The sequence below is a fragment of the Hibiscus syriacus genome, unplaced genomic scaffold (assembly GCF_006381635.1).
Source record: "Hibiscus syriacus cultivar Baekdansim isolate YM2019G1 unplaced genomic scaffold, ASM638163v2 tig00112225_pilon, whole genome shotgun sequence".
In the NCBI taxonomy this organism is placed as follows: domain Eukaryota; kingdom Viridiplantae; phylum Streptophyta; class Magnoliopsida; order Malvales; family Malvaceae; genus Hibiscus; species Hibiscus syriacus.
In genome coordinates this window covers 499168-517869 of record NW_024063273.1, presented here as the reverse complement: position 1 = coordinate 517869, position 18702 = coordinate 499168, and the positions used below count along the sequence as shown (strand labels likewise).

Below are 18702 nucleotides of genomic sequence, written 5' to 3'. Positions count from 1 at the left end.
ATCCATCCTTGAATTAAAAGAATATCTGAACGTCCAACATTCTCGATCACTCTTGCTGTATATGACACTGTTGTCACATAATCTGATTACCTAGTCGTACCTCTCATCAGTATACCCTATACACTGATCCTCCATCCATGTATGTCTGATTACGCCATCAATGAATATATTTGGATGCGTTACGCTTTTTGTGGTTACTTTGGATGTAACATACTCCCACGAGTGTCTCTAGGCCCCTTTGGCCATTTACGTCTCTCTCGGACTAAGTCTTAACCTTACGGACCATCCTAAGCTCTTACGAACCTTAATCAGGTCGAAACTGATCATACTGAGTGGATAATATCAATACTCTAGTTGTAGTAAATGAGAAGGATTAACCACCTTCTATGAAAAATGATAGGTAATTTTTTCTAGTACACTTACTAGAATCTTAAGGTCAGATGACCAAATATACATATATATATATATATATATATATATCTTACACATCGAGGACTTAGGTGGATGAAGGGATTAGTTGTGTGTTATGAGTTTATCCTTATCTTAGAAAATTCAAGACTAGTTTCACTTATCTAAGAGAATTATCGCTCATCATCACTATGTACTAGTTCAAGATACGTTCACTAGTGCTTAAGCAACTAATCTCACTTTTGCTCTTTTGGAAAGATCGTTTTTGAGTTTCAGAAGAATTCTTTCGTATTAGTAGGGGAACGTTGGTAATGCTCAATCCCACATTGAGTGGGAAATATATTGGGATTGAGTATTTAAGGTTTACATTCTCCACTCCCTTGTTGAGTGATAGAGTACAAGGGGGCTTCTTGCGCATTGCCGCCGTCGTCTAAATTATTTATAAATATGCATATAAAATTATTAAAAAAAAATCTAATAATCAAGTTTATGGTTAAATTATTACTTTGGCTATTTATAAATAAGCATATAAAATTATATATACTATAAATTATTTTATAAATAATTTATACATGTGTTAAACGTTCAAGTAAATGACGTATAGAATAGTTTTCTGAATACTCATTAACCTTACTTATTCATTCAAGAACTATCACAAAATATATATATATATATATATATATATACAAGTAATAAGACTCTAACAATTGCATAAACATTCTAACTGCATGAACAACAACATAGCTACTCTAACAACATCCTAACAGTCTCCTAATAGCCTCATAACCGACTGACTAACTGATTTGCTCAACATGCATGCAACAATCTTAACTGACTTGCTCAGCATGCACGCAACATCCTCACTATACTTCAACATTCTCCTTGTCCCTTTCAGTTGTCTTTTTTTCAGCTTCAGTAACTTGAACTTTTTGTCGAAACAAAACATGAGCAGACTTCAGCAAGGGTTTAGTCAACCCGTCTGCTACTTGGTACTCTGCAGGCACATAATTCACCTGAACAGCTCCACAAGCCATTTTTTCCCGCATAAAGTACAGATCCAACTCAATATGCTTAGAACGGGCATGAAACATTGGATTAGCACTCATCGCAATGGCACTCGTGTTGTCACTCTACATAACCGAAGTTGTAGACACCAACTCACCCATATCTGTTAACAAAGACTTGACCCAAACTACTTCAGACACCGTATCAGTAATGCTGTGATATTCGACCTCAGTTGTTGACCGAGCCACCGTCTTTTGTTGTCTAGCACTCCATCAAACCATATTACACCCAAGGAATACACACGACCCAGACACTGACCGACGATTATCTACATTACTGACCCAATTAGTATAGACAAAAGCAGTAACACAGCAAGCTTCAGAGACAACTGATGATCGGAACACCAAACCATGATCAATTGTTTCATTCAAGTAACGCAAAATTCTCTTCACAGTAAACCAATGACCATCACAAGGACGATACATATACTGAGCCAAACGATTAACATTAAATGCTATATCTGGTCTTGTGTGGCTCAAATACAACAATGACCCAATAATACTATAATGCATCAACGCATCTGCAAGTGGCTTCCTATCATCACATGTCAACTTGGGTGACACCACTATCGGTGTAGGTGCAGGCTTAGAACTAATCATACATGTTCGCTCCAACAACTCTAGAACAAACTTACTCTGATTCAAAACCAGTTGCTCAGTTGTTTGTTGAACTTCAACGCCAAGAAAATACCCAAGCTCACCCAAATCTTTCAAAGAAAACTTATGTCCAAGCAATCGAACTACACCATCAATAGCATCACGAGAGTCACATGTGATGATAATATCATCTACATACACCAAAACAAACGTACGACCTCCATCACCTCGACGAATAAACAAATATGCATTAGCTGAAGTGCCATGAAACCCAAGCTCCAACAAAAACTGACGCAGCTTGGACTACCACATGCGCGGGGCTTGTCGCAATCCATACAACGCCTTCTTCAACCTATAAACCAATCGAGATCCATCACTAGCCACACGTTCAAACCTCGGTGGTTGCACCATATACACGTCTTCTCCAAGATCACCACCGGGGAACGCGTTATTGATATCAACCTGTCTCAAACTCCACCCATGAGTTACAACTAACGACAACACAACATTCATTGTGGTAGTCTTCATCACTGGACTAAAAGTATCTTTGAAATCATGGTCGGGCACCTGAGAGTATCCTCTCGCCACAAGACGAGCCTCGTACCTTAAGACATACCCATCAACATTATACTTGACCTTGAACAACTATTTACAACCAACTGTTGTTCGCCCTCCTGGCAGTGGCTCAAGCATCCACGTACCATTCTTCACAAGAGCATCATACTCAGCAAGAAATGATTCCTTCCATTGATTTTGAAGTGATTGACCAATTGTGCAAGGCTCACTATCACTCACTTGTTTTTAGCAACAAATAACTTTGGTTTAAAAATCCCTCGTTTACTACGAGTGACCATTGGATGTCCATTCTGAGAAGAAGGATGATCTGAAACATCTTCAAGAATCTTAGAAGTACCACTAGGAATTAGCTCAACAACTGACAACACACCCTGTTGCTCTACATGACCTCGTATAGCAACCGAGAGATGATCACCACTCTAATAGTCTCCCAACAGTCACCTAACAACCTCATAACCGACAACCTAACTGATTTGCTCAATATGCACACAACAATCCTAACTGACTTGCTCAACATGCACCCAACATCCTCACTATACTTCAACAACATGTGATAGTGATATGATAATATTATTTATAAATATTAGTGTGATGAAAAATATATTTTTTCTAATAATTTATTTTTCTTATAAAAATAATTTTTAATTATTTTGACTAAATTTCAAGAAAAAGAAAGCACACCGACTGCAATACCACAAAACGAAAGGGACAAAACACTAGCAAAGGAAAGTACACTACAAGTTTAAATCGTGGTCGTTATTTTCACATGATTTTATAATTAGAGCCGTTTATTTACATTTATATAAAATTAAAATAGTTTTATTCGTCCCTGTAATTTTTATATAACAATTTATTAATAACTATTAGATATATTAAGGGTAAATTATAAGTTTAATAATTTAATTATCACTTTTGTTTTATTTTGGTCACTCACCGTTAAAAAATTAACGGTGACGCAGATGTGTCATCATATGATGATACCATGTCATTACTGAATTTTTTTAAACAATATCACATCAATAGTTATGTTGATTTGTAAAACATAAGATAACCAAAATGAAACCAAAACATAACGTTTTTTTTAAAATTATAGTTGATTGACCAAAACATAATAAAATAATAGTTATGATATTAAATGTGTTGTTTACCCATATATTAATAAGTTATATTAGTATATCTCTAACTAAATATTTTAAATTTAAATTCTCAAAATAATATTATTTTGAGAATCATAAATCATAAAATATGCAGAATATTTAAAAATACTTTTGTATAATTATTTGATCTACTAGTTAATTAATTTGGATCGGATACTGCGTAGATGATGAAGACCCTCTAAACTCAATTTGTTTCATTTACAAAATTCAAAACTTGAACATCTAACCTTGCTTAAGGAATATAATACCGATGAAAATACTATTTGTAAGTGCATGAACATAAAAATCTTAGAAAACATGTGCATTTTAATTTACTCGTGAAGAGACAAATATTGTAGTTCAATAATACAAAAAGAAGAAAAGCGACTGACCAACCCTTATATATTTTGAATTACCAAAATATATGATCGAATTAAGTCACGTCAACTCCATTAAAAATTATTTGATAAAATAATTATTATAATATTTTAAATTAAATTTAATGTCATTTGATTTACTATGCTAGCCCAATTAAAAAACACAAGATGAAGTTTGACCCTTGGTAATTTTACTATTGAAGCTTTATCTGATTTTTTTAACCCTTATAACAAAAGATGTTATTCATTTACATTTATTTAAAATTTATACCATCTTATATGTTAAGATGATAATAAATTAAAATTAATCCATTCTTACCGTCTATCAATGCATGGTGTTTTCGATTTCATTGTTTAATTATAAATTTGAGAAGCTTTGAAAATTTTGGGTTATAAAATTAAAGATTCTCTTAGGATATAATTAAATTATTATAGTTATTCGAATTTTATTGGTTGTAATTAGTGGGACTGATCTTTTCGAAAATATAACAAAATCAATGATAGAAGATGAGTAATTGGTAATGTTCAAGCAAATACTCCACATACGAACAAAAATAATATATAGAAACAAACAAATGCAAAAGAGATCTCTCACTCCAAGTTGTGGCGTATATCTCATCTTTTCCACATTCAGTTTCCAGATTTTCACGGTAAACAAACAGCCAATAAGCCCCACACCAACTTATTAAATTTATCGACTTCCTTTTTCTCTCCATCTCCGTTCATCAGCTAACCGGAAAGGTTCTTTTTTTTTAAAAAAATCCCATTTCTATTAACACTTTGATTGACTTAGCCACAAAGTCTACACCAGTTTTCATGCAATAATATATATATTCTGGGTTGATATTTTCTATCATTTGCAGTTTTTTGTTCAGTCTTTTGAGCGGGAAGCGAAAAGATAGAATTAATGCTGGCTGTGTCGCCTTTGAGGAACACAAGCAAAGATGAAAGCAAAGGAGAGACGGAGAGTTTTACTTTCAGTTCCGAAGAGTTCCCGAATTTCGCTGGAGGGAACTTACACGAGAGTATCGATTTTGAAGATCTTTTGCTAGGCATCGACGTCGAAGGCGACGTGTTGCCGGATTTGGAGATGGATCCCGAATTGCTTGCCGAATTCCCTGCCACTAGCAGTGGCGAGGAATTGGAGATGAACATGATGAGAAAAACTGATGAAGACGATAATCGAAAGAAAGAAGAAGAAAATAAAGTTTCGAGTTCGAAGAACGAGAATCTTAACAAAAGGGAGAACCCTAAAGTAGTTAAAGCACCTTCCAAAGATGGTTATAAGGGAAGAAAATCATCATCAAAAGCAAAGAATAACAACAACAATCAAGGCACTCGAAAAGTGAAGGTAAATAATATTTCAACTTAGATTTTTTATTTCCATGTAGAATTGTCATTTAAATTTTATTAAATTTATAGTCAAATTAAATCGAATTTGTTCTGATGTATAAGAAAATACGTATTCCATGGAGGTAATTATCTTTTGAATTTTTTGAAGGTGGATTGGACGCCGGAGCTTCACCGGAGATTCGTGCAAGCGGTGGAGCAGCTCGGGGTCAATAAGGCGGTGCCGTCGAGAATTTTAGAGATTATGGGGATCGACTGTCTCACTCGCCATAACATCGCCAGCCATCTCCAAGTAAATAATATAACCATTAATTTCCTTTTTTTTTCTTAATTAATTATTGGAAAAATAACAATAATTTTGTTTTTTTTCATGCATTTCATTGATCATAATTTTAAGAATTCGTTGTTAAATTTGTCAGAAATATAGATCTCATCGGAAACATTTACTAGCTCGTGAGGCGGAGGCCGCAATTTGGATCCACAGGAGGCAAGTCTACGGCGAAGCTACGCCGGCAAGTGGAGGAGCCAAGCAAGATATGAACCTTTGCCTTCCACCTACGATGGGATTTCCGCCCGTGCACCACCAAAACCACCATTTTAGGCCTTTGCATGTATGGGGTCATCCAACCATGGATCGATCATTAATCCACTTATGGCCAAAACATCTAGCGCCACACGTAACGTCCCCTCCACCGCCGCCACAGCCTACTTGGGGCCCTCCGCCTCCGGCAGAGCCCGGATTTTGGCAGCACGGCCGTGTAAGCTCTTACCCCCTTTTTTACAAGTGCAAATTACAAATATATATATAAGTTTTATCTTCTAAAAGTGGTGATTTTTTATTCATTAGGTTCCAAATGGACAAGCCCTGGGAACACCTTGCTATGCACCGCCACTGACGGCGGCGCCAACGGTAAACCAATAATCACTCATTACTTTTTTTCATTCTTCTTGTTTGTCTTCCTATATATATACTTGTATATATTGCATTATCTGTAATTAAATGATTATGTTATTAATTCAGCGAGTTTTGGTGCTTAATTTACATGCAGAGATATGGTGCAGTACCAGTTCCGGGCATTCCTCCCCACCATGCAATATACAAAGCAGACACCGGCATCGGCGCCCCCGACGTACAATTAGGTCGCCACCCTCGCCTCGACTTTCATCCGGTTAGTAGTTATAGATTTTTTAAATTATAAGATGCAACAATCTTTATATTTATACATGACGTTGTGAAACAGACGAAAGAGAGCATCGATGCAGCCATCGGAGACGTTTTATCGAAACCGTCACTGCCGCTTCCGATCGGGTTAAAACCGCCCTCGACCGACGGTGTTTTGGCTGAGCTACAGCGTCAAGGAGTCCACAAGATACCGCCCTCTTGTGCTTGACCAGCTTACTACTCCGCCGATGACTAAAACCCTAAAATCCGACGACATCACACGTTAAATTAATGTAAAAAATCTAATCCTTCGTTTCTTTTTCCGGCTGAAGTTGCGGTGCAACTTGGTTGTTGTTTTGTTCCCTTGCGAGGACATCTCTATTAATTAAGGTTACCGATGCATGTCCGGTAATGAAAACCATATTTTGCAATGGTTTTATGAATGAGATTATGTATTTGGAATTATGTTTGATATGAAATCTTCATTGGTTATCCACAAGAATAGTGATCCTTGACATATTTTTTTGTTATTATAAAAAAATAATGTTAATTCAGATAAATTAATTTTAGTTAACTAAGGTTTTGTTTCATAAATTGTTTAACAAATTAAAATGAAAATTAATGTTTTTAATGACATAATTGTTTTATTAATAGATAAGGTGATTACAAGTGATTCTCAATCATTTTAAAATAAACATTAGAATATCATGTAGTGACTAATATTTAAATCTAAAATCTATAAGATAATAATCATCCTTTTAACTATTGAAACTGTTTGATTCTAGCGACATTATTCTTTAAATACGTTAGATAATTAGAAATAAATAATATATATTAAAAATAAATTAAAGTTCACCTCGACTGGATCGTAAACATGTATAAAGGGGGACCCGGGCGAAAACAGAAACTATGAAGGAACGAAAACGAAAGGAGACATGGGGATGACCACAAAAGGCAAAGGGGACCTCATTGATGCATGTCAACTATCGTAAAATCCAACGTTTTGGGCTACCAAAGTTGACACGGCAGAGGCTGACCTTGTGACCTTCACCCTTGTTAAGACTAATCCACAATTATTTATTTATTTATGCTTTTTATTATTCACACTCACAAGCATCGGCTCATAAATTTAGCAAGTTGCACATCAAATGGATTTTGATTCAATATTTTATAGGGTAAAATACACATATGGTCCCTCAATTATAGGATATTATTTTATTAAGTCCATCAACTATTAAAAGTTATAAGTAGTCACCCGACTGTTCATCACCCGACTGTTCATCATATTGCAAACTCATCCTTTTTCGTTAGAAAAATGGCTATCATATCTCAGTCATCATGTTAACGTTCAACTCATAATACCATCAATTTTTTTAACAAAAAATGACGAGTTTAGAACATAATGAATAGACATGTGACTATTTTATTAATTTTAATAATCTATAGATTTAACAAAACAATTTTTTTATAATTAAAGGATCATTTTGTAACTTCTATATTCTCAAATCGAAATAAAAGTTTCTTATTCAATAGTTTTAAGTATCTAGTTTGGATCTTTTTAGTAACAAGTTATGTGAGGGCAAAATTAGCTCAATAGGCCATGCGGGTAAAAAAAATTAGCTCATTAGGTCATCTATAAAATTAATTTGGGATCTACCATAAATGCTACTTTATAAAGCAAACTCGTCACACCCACATGACGAATTAGTCCAAATAATATTTTTTTTATTAAAACTCATTACGTCGACGTGATAAGTGTAAAGCCACTATAACAAATGTCGTAGATCTCAAGATAAAATATCTTATGCAATATTGGACTAAATAATTAACCAGCCTATTGTCTTATCTAAGCCGAAGCTGATCCAATGTTTCGATCCATATATTTTAAATGGGCTTTAAAAATGATAATCCGGTTATAAGTCCGGATGGGCCTGATCCAAGTTCCCATTTATTTTCAGCTTTTGTTTAATGAAAAGGAGACACTGGATTGCTTGGGGAGAAATTAATTTTAAAAACTATATATATATAAATAATAACAACAAATCCTATTTGTTGTTCTTTTCTTCATAGACTTCTCCCCAGAAATCCATAAAGCAAAACCCGATAAGCAATCCTAATTACGATGTCGGATCCGAAGAACGACGCCGGCACTTCCCAGCCGAAGGCTCCGGCTAAGGATCCAAAGAAGAAAGGGGAGGAGGATCTGGTGAGTAGCCGTTCTGGATTTGGGTTTCTGTTGAAAATGTTGAATCATTTTCTAAATTAGTTTTTTTCCCCTTATATACGCAGTCGGAGGAGGATTTGGCTTCGAAGCAACAGTTGGAGTTATATGTAGAGAGAGTTCAGGATTCTGATCCCGGACTACAGAAAGTAGTTCTTGAGAGCATGAGGCGACTGAATCAAATTAGGGCTTGTTTATTGGTTTTACAGTTAGTGGGAGTATCCATTGACGGGTTTAGTTTCAATGCTTGAATGCATCTTATTTTTTTATGGTTTGATTTAATATTCTTTGTAGGCATGAAACCCGCACCTCGACAAGCTCCATGACTTCTGTTCCCAAGCCATTGAAGTTTCTCCGTCCTCATTACGGAACCCTGAAATCTTTTTATGAGACAATGCGGGATTCTGATATGAAGGTATTAGTTTTGCTTTGATTCTTTTCCATCACATCTTTTATGAGTATGATCTATTTGGGCAATAAGCAATTGAGGTAAGGATGTTTTAGATGGATGCTTTATTTCTATAGGCGTGTTGTGAATATTTTTTCTAAATAGTTTGGATAAATAGTAATCTATATAAAATTTTGGGTTATTTAGGTTATTGCTTATTAATTAGGTTTAGGCAGAAGCAAACATTCCTTCTGATTACAATTAGCCATTATTTAAAGAATCAGGGTTCTCAGTTTAAAGTCTTTTTATTCTTAGATATTTATTTTTCTCCTTATGTTCTGCATTACTAAATTATTTTAACTTGTTTGCAGAAATACCTGGCTGATATCCTGTCTGTGTTGGCACTGACCATGTCTGCAGAGGGTGAGCGGGTAACTTCCGTTTTTTATTTTATTTTCTGGAACACTTAAGTGTGAAATTCACATAGTTTGTTTGTTTCGATTTTTTATCCCCTGTTGTTTTGAGATCTAGTTTTGATTTGATAATCCTAAAGGAGAGTTTGAAGTACAGATTGTTGGGTTCAGAAGGTGACATTGGTTCATGGGGTCACGAATATGTGAGGTGAGTGTTTTCCGACTTGGATAACATACTGATTTACTCATATTTTCCTGGAAATTTTATATTACCAGTTCTTCATTAACTATATCCAATCAAACTTGTGAACAATTTTAGATAATGATCATCCCTTAAAAATTTTTCTGTTGGTATGTTAGTTAGTTTCAAGGTCCTCTATTTGGTTGTCGCTCACTTATCATTTGTTGTTAGGAACTTGGCAGGAGAAATTTCACAAGAGTATATCAAGCGACAGGTTAGAAGTCTTAAGGAACCTTTAGACATATAATAGTTTCTATGACTTCAGCACCTTAGGGTTCTCTGTAATGGCGAGAACTGAGAAGTTAATCTGCTTTTTAATTGTATTTCTTTTGTTGCTAATAGAGAGTGAAGAGGCTCCAATTGAAGATCTAATGGAGCTTGTGCAACAAATTGTTTCTTTTCACATGAAGGTATAGCTCTCTCCTTGGCATATGTAAAACGCAATTGATTTTTTGCAGAAATTTTCTTTTAAAAAATTATGTTGGTGTCCTGTTTCTGAAACTTCTGCACTATTGATGGAGCACAATGCTGAACCTGAAGCTGTTGATCTCTTGATGGAGGTACCACAACATTTTCTCTCAAAGTTTCTATCTCGATACCCTTCTCTTGTTATCGAGCTTGAAACATGTGTTTTTTGCCTAACTGCATGCAGGTGGAGGATCTTGATCTTTTACTTGAGCATGTTGATAAAACAAATTTCAAGAGAACTTGTCTATACCTAACCAGTGCTGCTAGGTATGGAGTTTAAAAGCTTTGGGATACTTGTTTAGCGCAAACAATAATGCATTGAAATTTGTAGTCCAAAATTACTGAACTAAAATTTACAATTAAATGTTTGATGACAGTTCCATAACAAAGGATGTTGAGTTCTCTTGCTTTCCCCTAAGGCTTTGATAACATTCCATGCTGCAAATTATTTTGCAGATACCTTCCTTATCAGGTTAGTAGTGGATATTGCATACACGATATATATGAAATTTGAGGAATTCGCAAGTGCACTTCAAATTGCACTGTCCCTTGACAACATGCAGGTTTGTTTTCTATTATCTTTCTCTCTTTTCATGCCATGCAACATTGTTGAGAAACTTTGTCTTAGGAACAGTATTGAATTGATTTATGTATTTTATTATTCGTAATAATTTATTGTGTGCTCTTGCAGCATATGAGACAGGTGTTTACATCTTGTGATGATCAGCTAAAGATGCAGTTTTGCTATATTCTTGCTCGACATGCTTGCTTTTGCTATATTGCTGTTGTAACTATTTGTTGCCACACAAGCTATTTGATTTATATTTCCTTCTGGTTCTGGTCGCCTCACTTCTATTCTTTTCTCATATACAAAATTTGGCTTTGATGGCCCTAAATTTCTCTAGTCTTGTTAGTTTGTGTATCACGTATGAGTGGGAGTGAATGTGCCTGTGTTTGATTCATAAGACGTTTTTTCTTTATTTATTTATTCTTTTTTTTGCAGGGAATCACTTTTGAGCTTGATGATGAGATGGTTGCAGATGATGATGACAGAGAAGCTTTGCAAGATATCATCAACAATACTAAATTAAGTGAAAGTTATCTCACCCTTGTTCGTGATATCGAGGTTATGGAGCCTAAATCCCCAGAAGATATCTATAAGGTTTGGACTTCGAAACTTGCTATACATTTTGAATTTGTATTTAATACCTGGTGCTCAATCAATAGTCTTATCTTTGGCTGGAACACCTCTCCCAGTTTTTTTCCCCTAGTTAATTTTTTCCCTTTCCTAAGTGGATATTTTCTAGTGAGCACTTCTCTCTTGATTCTAGTCGATTTTAAAAAAGTTCATTCTTTGAAAACCTTATCCACACTCCCCGACGTCACTCCTTTTATAACCCAGTGGTCGGCCATCGTTTCGCTGTCGCGACAGTCACCTTCAATAGGCTCTGATCGTCGCTTGCCGGCATCGGAAAAGGAAGAAAAATACACCATTTGAATCCTCTCTTCACCCCAAGCATGGATCAGACGCTGGTTTTTTTCAAAATCGAAATAGATCTAGAAGAAAAAATTCGCGTCTCCCGATTTCTGACGATTCTCACCCCGATAAACCAACAAACGAGAGATCAAATCTCTCTGTCCTCGAGTCTTGGTTTAGAGTTTCAGGAGCCTACTTTATAGTCATTCCAAACATGCTGGGTGCTGGAATCCACCCTTATCACTAGCAGTGACCTTCGCTCCTAGCTTCTCCGCCCTCTGCAGTTGCGCCTTCTCTACCACTTGATCCCTCTCATCATGACGAGGTTCGTACTATCTTCATTATGGGTCTGCCTGAAGACGTCAAAGAGAGAGAGCTGCAGAATTTACTGAGATGGCTTCCAGGTTTTGAAGCTTCGCAAGTGAACTACAAGGGAGGAAAGCCTATGGGTTTCGCTCTCTTCTCAAATGCAAAATTTGCATTTGCTGCCAAGGATGCCCTTCAGGAAACGGTTTTTGATGCCAAGTCGAAGTCCCTTTTGCACATAGAGATGGCAAAGAAGAATCTATTGGTTAAAGGAGGAATAGTTAAAGATTCTGATGCATATGACCCGTATGGATGTTATCCTGTTCCTCTAGTGCTGCCAATGCTAAATCCAGCTCCTGTAGCAGCTCCAAGCATTTATGTGCCTGTTCAGGCTGGGTGTTGTGATGACAAGTCTGTCGTAGATGTTGTCCACGATGGAACCAAGGAGTCCACCACAAAGAGGTACTGTAATGACAAGTCTTGTGAAGTAGCAAGAATTGGGAGAATCAGGTTTAATAATTTGTGGAAGGAAGGGCATCCAAAACAAATAATGGGTATAGAATTGGATACTACATGTTATTTATTGAAAATTTACCTGAGAAGATCCATTGGAAGAGATTTTGATCTTTATTTTGCACCCACGGTCGGGTAATTGATGTTTTCATTTCAAACAAAAGAAATTCAAAAGGGGTTCGTTTTGGGTTCATTCGTTTCACAACAATCGAAGAAGCAAGGAAAGCGATCTAAAAAATGAATGGTTCTTATATTGACGGTAGCAAAATTGGTGTTTCTTTGGCTAAATTCAAACCTCGATAGTCTTATTGGAGAAAGTCCTCGATAGTTGTTCACCGTAAGTCTGGGATGAAAGTTGTTTCGAGGAATAATCACTGTGAAGTTGAACGTGTGGTGGACGAAGATAAACTTCACGTGTTGAGTAAATGTCTAGTGGGGTGATGCAAGAACTTTATCAAAATCGGTAATCTTGCTAGTCAAATGTAAGCTAAAGGTCTCGCTGTTTTCTCGTTAATGAGAGCTGCTGGAAATATAGTTATAATGGTTTTTGAAGACTCTGTTTCGTTGAGAATTGTGAAGAACGATAAATTAGAGACTCTTGCAAAGTAGTTTTCTAGAGTTGAAGCTTGGTCAGTCTGATGATGGAGTGCCGTCGAGTGTGGTTAATTTGCGAGAGGTTCCTTTTCACGCTTGGAATTGGGATACTTTCAAAAACATTGCAGATAAGTAGGTAAATTAATAGCAATCGACGAAAGCTGTCAGTTTCCATCATCTTTTAATCGTGCAAAATTCAAATCCAACCTTCAACTCCAACGACTCATCAATTCTCACTTGAGCCTTTGTGAGGATTTGAATTTTTGTCCGATCAAAAGACGATGGAAACTGACAATTTTCGTCGATTGCTAATAATTTTTCCCACTTTTCTGCGATGCTTTTGAAAGTATCCCAATTCCAAGCGTGAAAAGGAACCCCTCGCAAACTAACCACACTCGACGTCACTCCACCACCAGACTCTCTGACCAAGATTCAACTCTGGAAAACCATTTTGCAAGAGTTTCTGATTTATCGTTCTTCACACTTCTCAATGAAGCAGAGTATTCAAAAATCATTAGAACTACATTTCCAGCAGCTCTCATTAACGAGAAACCAACGAGGCATTTGGCTTGCATTTGACTAGCAAGATTACCGATTTTGATAAAGTTCTTGCACCACCCCACTAGACATTTACTCAACACGTGAAGTTTATCTTCGTCCACGACACCTTCAACTTCACAGTGATTATTCCTCGAAACAACTTCCATCCCAGACTTACGGTGAACAGCTATCGATGACTTTTTCCAATAAGTCCGTCGAGGTTTGAATTTAGCCAAAGAAACACCAATTTTGTTGCCATCAATATGAGAACCATTCATTTTTTAGATCACTTTCCTTGCTTCTTCGATTGTTGCGAAACGAATGAACCCAAAACGAACCTCTTTTGAATTTATTTTGTTTGGAATGAAAGCATCAATTACCCGACCGTAGGTGCAAAATAAAGATCCAAACCTCTTCCAATGGATATTCTCTGGTAAATTTTCAATAAATAACGTGTAGCATCCAATTCTATACCCATTATTTGTTTTGGATGGCATTTTTTCCACCAATTATTAAACCTGATTCTCCCACTTCTTGCTACTTCACCAGACTTGCTATCACAACACCCCTTTGTGGTGAACTCCTTGGTTCCATCGTGGACAACATCTGCCGCTACTAAAGATTGCTTCCCAATCCCATATCTCTCTCCTTGTGAAGGAGGCAAACCTTCAGGCCTAGATTCATTATCCGCCATTTTTCTCGCAAAAAAGGTCTCATTATTCGCCGACGAAGCCCCATTGACAGTTTCCCTCGCAACAGGTGGATCCTTCCATACACGACCTTCGGCGAGTAGTTGGATATGATCACGGTAAATACTCGCAGCATTAGTGTTATCTCAGCTTTTATAGTGAGTTTTTTTCGACGTTATCCATTTATTTTTTCCTTTTGATATGCATGGATTTTACCAGGCTCACTTGCTTGATGACCGTGCTGGTGCAAGTGTTGATTCAGCTAGACAGAACCTAGCTGCGACATTTGTCAATGCATTTGTTAATGCAGGCTTTAGCCAGGATAAGTTAATGACGGCGCCATCAGACTCTTCAATTGGTGGTTCAACTGGAAATTGGCTTTTCAAAAACAAAGAACATGGGAAGACCAGTGTTGCAGCAAGTCTGGTATGGTTAGCCCATTAAATTTTTCTCCAATGTGTCTTTGCATATGTTGGTATGCACTTTCTATTTGGAATCTATTTTAAATATATATTCACGTTCCCCATAACAGGGTATGATTCTATTGTGGGATGTGGACTCCGGGCTTGCTCAGATTTACAAGTATTTCCATAGCAATGATAACCATGTGATTGCTGGAGCATTACTTGGGGTTGGGATCGTCAACTGTGGTGTTAAGAACGATAGTGATCCTGTAAGTTTCTTTTCTTCTTTACATCTCTTGGTTCATGCACAGTGTATAATGTTTTCTAAATGTCTGTCTTGTTTCTTTTATTAGGCACTGACTCTTTTGAGTGAATACATAAGTAAAGAGGATTCTTCAGTCCGAATCGGTGCAATTATGGTTTTAGGAATTGCATATGCCGGTGCTCAAAATGAGCAGGTGTACATCTCTCTCTTCATCTGTTGTAAATGAACCTTGTAGTTCATTGCATTGGAAATTATATTCTATATTTCTATGTGATGAATGCTGGTTACATTTACTATCTTTTAATTGAATCCAGTTAATGTTTTGGTCCTTATAGTTTTTAACAATTTCCCAGATTTTCTTTTGCAATCCGCCTTTGGGTCATATTTAGCTACACTGAAGGTTTACCATTGTTAATTGACAGATCCATAGCAGCTTGACTCCCATACTTAATGACGCAAAAGCGCCTCTTAATGTAATAGCTTTTACTGCAATTTCCTTGGGTTTGATATATGTGGGTTCCTGCAATGAGGAAGTTGCACAGGCTATTATATTTGCTTTAATGGACCGAAGTGAGTCAGAATTGGGGAAGCCCCTTACTCGGCTTCTGCCTCTTGCTCTTGGCCTTTTATACCTGGGAAAGCACGTAATTTTTTTTTTGGATTTTTGAATATAGTTGATTACATGATCTTTTAGTAATAGATTCTTTTTGTTTTAATTCAGATTGAGAAAAGGCCTTCATGTATGTAATTTTGCAAGGTTTCATCCTGACTTGTTTGTAAACACTTTCACTCTTAACAGGAAAGCGTGGAGGCCACTGCAGAGGTCTCGAAAATGTTCAATGAAAAAATAAGAAAATATTGTGATATGACACTACTTTCTTGTGCGTATGCTGGAACTGGGAATGTTCTAAAGGTAGTAAGCTCTTCATTCATTAACATGCTCGTCAAATTAGAGTGGACATGAATATTAGCTTAACCTTTTAATATGCAGGTCCAAAACCTTCTTGGTCATTGTGCTCAGCATCTTGAAAAGGGTGAAACCCACCAGGGTCCAGCTGTACTTGGCATTGCTATGGTCGCAATGGCTGAAGAATTGGGTCTTGAGATGTCAATTCGTTCACTGGAGCATCTTTTGTAGTATGGTGAGCAGAATATCCGGCGGGCAGTTCCTTTGGCTCTTGGTCTTCTTTGCATATCAAACCCAAAGGTAAGTCGATCCCATTAAATGTCACTGAACAACATAGTTTGATCATTGCAAGAGAACTTTCAGGTTGAGGATTTAAAAGCACCACTTTTTCATCATAGCCAATGAGCTACAGTATTTTATTGATCTATAGGACATATTGAGCTGAAATCGATAAGCCACTACACTTAATATGGACTCTTTTCTTCTCTATCAGCATTACCCTGTTCCTGAACCAAGATTTTAAGATCAGGTAATATTTTATTAATGAAGGTGCAGAGAGAGGTTTGAAATACTTTTTATATCTTTCCTGTTATCTCATTTGCTTCACATATATGTTATCCAGGTTAATGTGATGGACACTTTAAGCAGGCTGAGTCATGATTCAGATTCAGAAGTTGCAATGGTAAAATGATTCGAATAAAGGTCCCCCCCCCAAAAAAAAGTCACCTTGACTCAATAGTTTATGCTACAGGCTGCGGTTATCTCCTTGGGTTTAATAGGTGGTGGAACAAATAATGCTCGCACAGCTAGCATGCTTCGCAATCTTTCAAGTTATTACTACAAAGATGCTAACCTTCTATTCTGTGTATGTATTTTTGTACTCGTCTTTATAGTTTGTTTCATGATATCATGTGCTTTGGGAGACAACTAAGGTTGGATTGCTTGTCCAGGTGCGAATTGCTCAAGGTTTAGTACATTTGGGGAAGGGTCTGTTGACTGTTAACCCATATCATTCCGACCGCTTTTTGCTAGCACCGTAGGTGTTTCTTCCCAGAGACATCCACCAAAGTAGAAAACGAAAATCACAAAATAATGTACACGGTTCTCCTTCTTGGTTGACCTTTCAAAAATTATCTTTTTTTTCTCTTTCATTCCAGGACTGCACTTGCTGGTTTGGTTACAATCCTGCATGCATGTCTCGATATGAAAGCTATGGTATTGGGGAAGTACCATTATATTCTCTAATTAATTGTTTTGGCAATGCGGGTCAGTTATCGGTTTTGGTCGTACTACTTACTTTCCTGGTCCATATGTTTGCCGATGCATTTTTTTCTCATTATCGTAGGATACTGTTTTCTTTACAGCCAAGGATGTTGATGACCGTTGACGAAAACCACAAACTTCTGCCAGTCCCAGTCCGTGTGGGTCAGGCTGTTGATGTTGTTGGGCAAGCCGGTCAACCCAAGACCATCACCGGCTTCCAAACCCATTCCCGGTTCTTCTTGCTGCCAGTGATATAGCAGAGCTGGCTACCGAAAAGTAAGTTACCTCATCGATGAGCCGCAGCGAATGTTGCATGATTTATATGAGATGCCGGATTTTGCTAATGATCTCTCCCGTTCTTGGCAGGTATATCCCGCTGTCACCCATACTGGAGGTGCATGTCATTTTGAAAGAGAATCCAGAGTACAGAGAGGATAGTTAAAAAAGAAAAAGAAAAGAAGGCATGAATTTGGTTGTTGCTTTCTGATTGTGTAATGCAACTCCTTATTTAGAATTTTCTTTTTGTAACTTCATTTTTTTTCATCATAAAGTTTAGATTGAACGAATAGGTATAAAAACTCGAAAGGTAATACTCAATGGTTCGACTGATAGATATTTGGAGGATCTGATCAAACATTTTATTTATGTCATAATTTGAGGGTGTTTGATATGGTTGATCAAAATTAACATCAATGAAATACCATTGCAATTACATCACATTTTTCAATTGTTTACTGTCCCAAAGGAAATTTGTAGGCTGATTTATATGAATCTATCTATAAATCATGTCGTGATCTAATTTAAAAAGAAATTTTCATTCAGATTCGATATCAAATAAGTTGTCTAAAATAGATAAATGAACAAAATGGTTAGCATATGATATGCTACATGCATGTCTATAAATACAGATGTATGATGCAATGCATTGAGCCCACGGCCGATCCATTTGATGGTGTTGGCACCATACCTTGTTAGCTTATTAGGGCCAATGAGTCATCAAGGTGTAAAAGTATGGGTGTTTGGGGTCCATGGAGGATGTCAAAATGAATGAAAAATGCAAAATGGTGAGCCAACAAAACAAAAGGTGAAGGTAGGTGGGGGCCCAAGGCAAAGCTCCTCCCTAGCTAAGGTCATTTTAGCAAGGGCGATTGGGCTGTCCCCCACCACTGTCAACCGCTGTTGATGATGGTCGTTCGATCTTAAAATTCATAAGTCGGTTCGTCTCAACCCCTTGATTCCGAATCTCGACTGAAATGTTTCAACTTGGTCACTTTCAATCTCTAATTCGTGGACTTCGGAACAAGTTCTGACAAAATAAAGATTGGATTCGGACTCAAGGTGTC

At 36.8% G+C, this 18702-nt stretch overlaps 1 protein-coding gene and 1 pseudogene across 2 annotated transcripts; both read left to right on the top strand.

The window, feature by feature from the left end:
- Positions 1 to 4755: 4755 nt before the first annotated feature.
- Positions 4756 to 7063, top strand: LOC120175996 (transcription activator GLK1-like). Of its 2 annotated transcripts, XM_039182519.1 has the most exons (7): positions 4756 to 4899; positions 5022 to 5509; positions 5660 to 5800; positions 5928 to 6266; positions 6356 to 6418; positions 6558 to 6677; positions 6750 to 7063. In XM_039182519.1, exons 2-7 carry the CDS (start codon positions 5066 to 5068, stop codon positions 6897 to 6899), a joined length of 1257 nt encoding a protein of 418 aa, XP_039038450.1. In that variant the 5' UTR covers positions 4756 to 4899; positions 5022 to 5065; the 3' UTR covers positions 6900 to 7063. The 2 variants fall into 2 exon arrangements, with proteins under 2 accessions (XP_039038450.1, XP_039038451.1); XM_039182520.1 differs by having other exon boundaries at positions 4756 to 5509.
- Positions 7064 to 8704: 1641 nt separating this feature from the next.
- LOC120175981 lies at positions 8705 to 17902 on the top strand (annotated as a pseudogene).
- Positions 17903 to 18702: the final 800 nt, after the last annotated feature.

Bases quoted from the DNA above. Each gene is read 5' to 3' on its own strand.
- LOC120175996 (XM_039182519.1), top strand. From the start codon at position 5,066: ATGCTGGCTGTGTCGCCTTTGAGGAACACAAGCAAAGATGAAAGCAAA. The intron at 5,801-5,927 runs GTAAATAATATA...TAAATTTGTCAG, and splicing joins ACATCGCCAGCCATCTCCAA to AAATATAGATCTCATCGGAA. The intron at 6,419-6,557 runs GTAAACCAATAA...ATTTACATGCAG, and splicing joins CACTGACGGCGGCGCCAACG to AGATATGGTGCAGTACCAGT.